At 40.9% G+C, this 7,759-nt stretch overlaps 1 protein-coding gene across 7 annotated transcripts in view; it reads left to right on the plus strand.

The window, feature by feature from the left end:
- Positions 1-3,312, plus strand: part of LOC129830035 (kelch-like protein 17) — a 37,652-nt gene extending 34,340 nt beyond the window's left edge. For all 7 annotated transcript variants that reach the window (XM_055892199.1, XM_055892198.1, XM_055892197.1 and 4 more), the window contains one exon: positions 302-3,312. In XM_055892199.1, the coding sequence (XP_055748174.1) occupies positions 302-530 (229 nt within the window). In that variant the 3' untranslated portion in view covers positions 531-3,312. The remainder of the gene's footprint in view (positions 1-301) is intronic.
- The last annotated feature ends 4,447 nt before the right edge of the window (positions 3,313-7,759 follow it).

The raw sequence follows: 7,759 nt of genomic DNA on the forward strand, positions 1-7,759 counted from the left end.
TTCTGGTTTTATTTTCTGCCTAGTAGTTAATTGATCAGTTAATGTTAATGAATGGCCACCAACTGGGTTAAAATACTATTTGAGTTAATTTGAAACACTGTGCTTGATTGAGCTTGCCTGTTGCAATAGAACCAATAGGGGAAAAAGCGGGTGGCCATCCTATCACCTCTGACCACAGAACAATTCTACATGTTGGATCACCCAGCAAGTGATCGCTAACACACCTGCTGCTTTTAGCCCTTAGTCTTTGTGGTGTGCCTGAGCTATTACTGAGTCTGCACGTTGTCCTGTCCTCCCGCAGGAGTACCCACGACCTGGTGGCTATGGACGGCTGGCTGTACGCGGTGGGCGGCAACGACGGCAGCTCCAGCCTCAACTCCATTGAGAAGTACAACCCGCGCAGCAACAAGTGGGTGGCGGCCTCCTGCATGTTCACGCGGCGCAGCAGTGTGGGGGTGGCCGTCCTAGAGCTGCTCAACTTCCCGCCGCCTTCGTCGCCCACGCTCTCTGTGTCTTCCACCAGCCTTTGACACGGGGCTAAGCTCTGGCTGACCTCAGCCTCAACCTCGGCCTCGGTTGCCACTGCACAGCCAGGCCCCAGCAAGAGACGCAACTGCTCTGTGTGAAGAGGAGGGAGTGAGAGGATGCATATACTTGAATCAGGTAGAGAGAGGGAGAGGGGAGAAAATGGCTTGAGTGGGAGGGGTACAGTTTGAGGGAGAGTGGAGAGAAGGGCTTGAGAGACTGGAAGGGGTACAGTTAGAGGGAGAAGAGGTGATGGGAAGAGCGAGTGAGAGGAAGAGTGAAAGATGGAGAGAGAAACGCATAGAGGGTGCTGCTGGATTTGGTCTCTTTCCCTGAAGTCTCACTGTATTACCGTAAAGATACCAGCTTCTAGTCTATTGAAGAATACAGGAGAGTTTTCCTCAGATAAAGAGGTTGGAAAAAAACACCATTTGCAATCCAGTGCTTGAAATACCGTCTCTGAACCGAGACACATACACATATATATATGTATGTATGTATGTATGTATGTATGATTTTAACTTAGGAATGTAGCTATCGACTGGTTCTGCCATGCATGTTTACTGACATTGTGTCCTGGCAGGCAGGGATAAAAATGAGTAGTGCAGCTGTATGTGTCACACTAGGTGGCATTAACGGGCAATGTTGTTTACCGTCCTACTCTACGGACGAGCCTTGTGTAATAGAGTGATGTTGCCCCTAGACATTTTCCAGCATTTCCCCCTTAAATGGTTAAGGTTAGTATTGAAGAGGGGAAGCTGATCCTAGATCTGTACCTAAGGAAAACTTCAACCAACCAACCAGCTGGAGAAGAAGAAAAAAAGAATGTAGCTATTGATTTGAGATCTATCATTACTCGAAACTGTAAATTAGTTTAATTCCTTTAAAAAATATATAAGAACAGATAATATGATGTTGAATTATTTATTAAATGTAAAAAAATATATGTATGTATATATATATAGCTAATATATTCCGACAATTTCAAAGATGCTTTGTGAAAAGCAAATGGACCACTGCTACGACTCGACTGCCGTATTATTTTCATTTTGTTGTGTTAACGTCGTGCATATCATTGATGGAAGTGTCAGAGAGGATGTTAAAAGTGGGAAGTTGTTCAGTTTGAGCGTTGAGTATATCAGAGTGAAGGATTGATAAGGATTTCTTAAACTGATGAAGATATCAGGGCCTGTATTCATAAAGTGTCTCAGGGTAGGAATGCCGATCTAGGTTCCCCCTTATTCATAATGATTTAAAAGGCAAAACTGATCCTAGATCAGCATTCCTACTCTGAGACACTTTTGGAAGACGGGCAGAGGTCAACTGAAATATCTGTATTATTTGTAAAGGACAACAGTTAAAAGAAAGAGGTTTATTTTGTTCATGCAGTGTTTATTCTTTTGTTGGTTCGTACCTTGACTGAAAATGTTAAATATTTTTTTTTCAAAAGTAGCCTTGTCACTGCCACATGTAACCGATGTCATTAGTAGTTATGGCAACTGATGTCCAATACTGTTGTATGGAAGGCTATGGTATGCAAGCTTGCTTGTCCGCTAAGCTAATTAGAAGACCCCAATCCATTGTATAGATCATTATCATTCATAAACACATAGTGGTATCACGATTATGACAGCTTTGAAATGGCTAAAGAGCAGAAGGTTCAAGTAATGTGTAGGCAAATTAACACAACACTAATCTTAATACTTCACACTAGCTGCGGTAATGTCAATGTGGAAACATTTATGGTGCTGTCATTTTGTGTTACTTACTTATCGTTTTGTACATTGCCTCATAATACCTCTTCCTGTATTGTTGGAAAGGATCCAAACTTACCACAGCAATGTTTACGTAGTAAACGTGTGACAACATGTAGTATAACTCTTAAGCTCTAACGATACTCTGGAACACGTCTATCAGATAATACCATTCTTTGGAAGTTCCACAAAATGGCACACATCAAAGCAAAGGCTGATTGGTTAAGGAAATGAAGCTGTTTCTACATACTCAATACTGAAACTTTACCTGAGGTTAAAGAGCTGTGCCAGCCAAAGGTACAATAGTCCACAACAGGTCCTAATTTTAGTTTTTGACTCGTCACGGTTAACTAGGTTCAGTAAATAGGCTATGTAGCGCAGTGTGATCAAATGTAAAACTTCTGAGAAGTTATTTATTTTCCTTTTTTCAAAGGATTTTCTTGATCTGGTTTTGTTTTTACTGAAAAAACTCCCCATTTAACGGTTAGTTCTTGCAGGTTATTATCTCCAGTAACGGTGAAGTGTTTTGTCCCCAAATCGCAAAAGTGGTTGCAGTGATGTCTTCTGTGACGTCATGGTCAGGTTGTATACAGATTGTTTTAAGAGGTCTTTTTAGCGACCAGAAAAATACTTATTTAGCTGGTTGTAATCTGGTATCTTACCAGGCGTCTCTACAACCAGAAAACCTATTTACAACCAGAAAATGACGTCATTAAAACGTTCCATGCCAAATTTTACACGGTGGGTTCGTGTGAGTTCATAATATACCATGAGTGAAATCTCCACACAAGAACTTGGCCTCCATTTCGTTGAATCAAATGTAAATAAGGAATTACCCCAAATCTCGGATTGAATGCATTGTCAATGTGACTGTAGCTTTTTTAGTTAACACATTATTGTTCAATGTGACGTGCATAGTTTGTTTATAATATGTTATATTTATCGAGAAAATGTATGGAGAAACGTGGCACTATTGTGAAATGGAGCAATACACTGTATAGAAAATAAATAAAGATGCTTTCAGGTGTGAGGACCCAGGTTGTTTATGCAGTGTATTTTGAACATAGCATCTTGTGAGAAATTGTTTGAAATATGTATTTTCAATGTCTTTCCCCCCAAAAAGACTACTTTTCAATGTCTTTTCAACATTTTGTGTTCATAGGATAAGTTCAGTTGAAGGTTGCATTGCTAACAGCGTGTGTGTGTGTGTGTTTGTGTGTGTTGCTATGCCCACTACGGTATCGTTTAGTATCGTCCCAGCATGCTCTCCTTTCACACTGATCTGAGTCGACAGCTGAGCACTCTCACTTTACCCCTCATGACCTCAATCACATAGTATGCACACCTGTGGCTGCTTTTGCGTGTGCACACAGAGTACACTCACACAAACCTCTAAACACACACACACTCACACACACACTCTCAACATCTACTCAATACACTAACACAGACATTGCAGTGAGTATTAATGATAAAACTTACTGTTAGCCATTAGAAAGAACTGGTACACTGCAATGTGTCAGAATTCTGTTGTTAATGAGGTTTCTGCTGTAAAGAGTCAAATGGAAGCCTATTCATGTCTCTTGGGGGCATATAAAGTGGACAGTTTTAAAGGGTTAAATGATGTGTCTGCAGTCTGCACAAGTCAATTGCCCTCTGTCCCCTGTGGTCCTGTGGGTGTTAATGAGTTTACAGCCTGGCGCACACTCGCAGGCACCGCTATGTAGCCAGTCACACAGTGGAGTAGAGACCGAGACCGTACCCTACCCACCTTTTACTCAGCCCCCTGTCACTGTCACCCACATTCAAATTTCAATCAATCAAATGTATTTATAAAGCCCTTTTTACATCAGCAGATGTCACAAAGCACTATAGAGAAACCCAGCCTAAAACCCCAAACAATACAGATGTAGATGTACGGTGGCTAGGAAAAACTCCCTAGAAAGGCAGGAACCTACAAAGAAACCTAGAGAGGAAAGGCCAGATCGTTCTTCAAGATATTAAAACGTTCATAGATGACCAGCAGGGTCAAATAATAATCAGTGGTTGTAGAGGGTGCAACAGGTCAGTACCACAGGAGTAAATGTCAGTTGGCATTTCATTGACGAGCATTTAGGGGTCGAGACAGCAGGTGTGGTAAAGAGAGTCAAAAAACCGCAGGTCCGGGACAAGGTAGCACGTTCCGTGAACAGGTCAGGGTTCCCTAGCCACAGGCAGAACAGTTGAAACTGGAGCAGCAGCACAACCGGCACACAGCCTAAGATCACCATGCGCAATGCCAAGCTTCAGCTGGAGTGGTGTAAAGCTTGTGATGAATCACAACATCCGGCATCCGACGGACGAGTCTGGGTTTGGCACTGTTTTTCATGGTTCGGGCTAGGCCCCTTAGTTCCAGGGAAGGGAAATCTTAACGCTACAGCATACAATGACATTCTAGATGATTCTGTGCTTCTGACTTTGTAGCAACAGTTTGGGGATGGCCCTTTCCTGTTTCAACATGACAATGCCCCCGTGCACAAAGTAAGGTCCATACAAAAATGGTTTGTCGAGATCTTTGTGGAAGATCTGGCCGCAGTCAACCCCATCAAACACCTTTGGGATGAATTAGAACACAGACTGCGAGCCAGGTTTAATCGCCCAACATTAGTGCCCGACCTCACTAATGCTCAAGTGGCTGAATGGAAGCAAGTCCCCGCAGCAATGTTCCAACATCTAGTGGAAAGCCTTCCCAGAAGAGTGGAGGCTGTTATAGCAGCTAAGGGAGGACCAACTCCATATTAATGCCCATGATTTTGGAAGAAGATGTTCCACGAGCAGGTGTCCGCAAACTTTTGTTTGCTGCTTAGTATCTATACATGGTCACTTTACCCCTACCTACATGTACAAATTACCTCGACTAACCTGTACCCCTGCACATTGACTCGGTACCGGTACCCCCTGTATATAGCCTCGTTAATGTTATTTTACTGTGTTACTTTTTATTTAAAACATTTGTTTATTTAGTAAATATTTTCTGAACTGCATTGTTGGTTAAGGGCTTGTAAGTAAGCATTTCATGGTAAGGTTGACACCTGTTATAATAATGCTTGTCTCTATCAAATAACAGCTATACACTCCACCTTCCCTCTTGATTAAATTACTCCTCTTGAGCAACACACAACTTTGTTATGGTAAATGCGGCTTTTCATACAGGCTTTAGGTTGCTCTCTTAAAGACTGGAACTTCTCCCATTGAGTTTGACCTGTTGAGGACAGAGGGCGCTGTTTTCACTTTGGGGGAAAATCGTGCCCAATTTAAACGGCCTCGTACTCAATTCTTGCTCGTACAATATGCATATTATTATTACTATTGGATAGGAAACACTCTCTAGTTTCTAAAACCGTTTGAATTATATCTGTGAGTAAAACAGAACTCCTTTTGCAGCAAACTTCCTGACAGGAAGTGGAAAATCTGAAATCGATGCTCTCTTCTAGGGGCTGCCTATTAAAGTCCTTGATATTTATTCGTTTAGATGCACTTCATACGTCTTCCACTAGATGTCGACAAGGAGTGAAAGAAGAAATTGAGTGTGTAACTTGATCTGGGCTCGAATTATAGCTCTTGGCATGACGTGTCACCAGTTTCCTGTTTTCTGGAGAGCGCGAGCAGGGACCTGGATTTGCCTTCTGATAAGCTGCCGTTATGGACGACTAATATCTCCGGCTTTGATTTTATTTGATACATGTGACAATGTCATCGTAAAGTATGTTTTTTCAATATAGTTTAATCAGATTATTGAATTTTTTTCGGGAGTTTTGCCGTGTTCCGTTCTCTTCCGTTTGTTGACATGGAGAGATTCGCGCCACTTGGCAAGTGTGCTTGCTAAATCGAGAGGGAAAAAGGCCGTTCTAAATCCAAACAACGATTGTTCCCGACAAAGGACCCTTGTACAACATTCTGATGAAAGATCAGCAAAAGTAGGACGCATTTTATGATGCTATTTCATATATCTGTTGAACATGTTGTGCTAGTCGTTTGCGCCCAGCTTTTGGGTACTCTCTCGCTATACCTAAGCTGGATGTCGTAATGAAGTTATTTTTAGAATTCTAACACGGCAATTGCATTAAGAACTAGTGTATCTATCATTTCCTATACAACATGTATTTTTTAGTTATGTTTATGAATAGCTATTTGGTCAGAATATGTGTGTCAGAAAAAGTGTCAGAAAAATATCCGGACGTTGTGGGAAAAAGATGCTACGTTAGCACAATGTATAACCACAGCTCTAAATATGCACATTTTCGAACAAAACATAAGTGTATGTATAACCTGATGTTATAGGACTGTCATCTGATGAAGCTTATCAAGGTTAGTCAAAAATTATATATCTTTTGCTGGTTTGTTACGATCGCTAACTTTTGCTACTGGGAAATGGCTTGTGTTTCTGGCTATTGTGGTAAGCTAATATAACGCTATATTGTGTTTTCGCTGTAAAACACTTAAGAAATCGGAAATATTGGCTGGAATCACAAGATGCCTGTCTTTCATTTGCTGTACACTATGTATTTTTCAGAAATGTTTTATGATGAGTATTTAGGTATTTGATGTTGGTGTCTGTAATTATTCTGGCTGCTTTCGGTGCAATTTCTGATTGTAGCTGCAATATAAACTATGATTTATACCTGAAATATGCACATTTTTCGAACAAAACATAGATTTATTGAATAACATGTTATAAGACTGTCATCTGATGAAGTTGTTTGTTGGTTAGTTTGGTTGGTTCTTGGTTAGTTAGGTTGGCTTTGTGCATGCTACCTGTGCTGTGAAAAATGTCTGTCCTTTTTTGTATTTGGTGGTGAGCTAACATAAATATACGTGCTGTTTTCGCTGTAAAACATTTTAAAAATCGGACATGTTGGCTGGATTCACAAGATGTGTACCTTTCATTTGCTGTATTGGACTTGTTAATGTGTGAAAGTTAAATATTTAAAAAATATAAATTTTGAATTTCACGCTCTGCCTTTTCAGTGGAATGTGGGAGTAGTTCCGCTCGCGGAACGCCAGAGCCAGACAGGTTAACTAGTATGATGTTTAGTGCCTTGGGTGGATTGGTTTGCACATTATGGTTCAGCAGCTTGGGATGAACTGTCAGTTTATTGGAAATGTGTCTATTTCATATAATGTGGCCAGGACGTTTAAAGTCCTGTCATAGACAGAAACTGGAATTAAAGCTGAGTTTGTGACTCATTCTTTGACCAGAAACGAGCACTGTCTGTTAAGACAAATCTCTGGTTTTGGTTTCATTTTGAATGGACATTTTACTTTTTTAGGTGTGCCCTCTCTACTCATAATAACCTCTAATGATGTTTTTAAGAAACTGTGAAACACTTGCAGTGCTCCTAGTCCTAAAGTAACTAGGCCTAGGTCATAATTAATCAATAAGGCAAGAGGAGGTGTGGTAAATGGCCAATATACCACGGCTAAGGGCTGTTGTTACGTAC

The sequence above is a fragment of the Salvelinus fontinalis genome, chromosome 31 (assembly GCF_029448725.1).
Source record: "Salvelinus fontinalis isolate EN_2023a chromosome 31, ASM2944872v1, whole genome shotgun sequence".
Lineage (NCBI taxonomy): Eukaryota > Metazoa > Chordata > Actinopteri > Salmoniformes > Salmonidae > Salvelinus > Salvelinus fontinalis.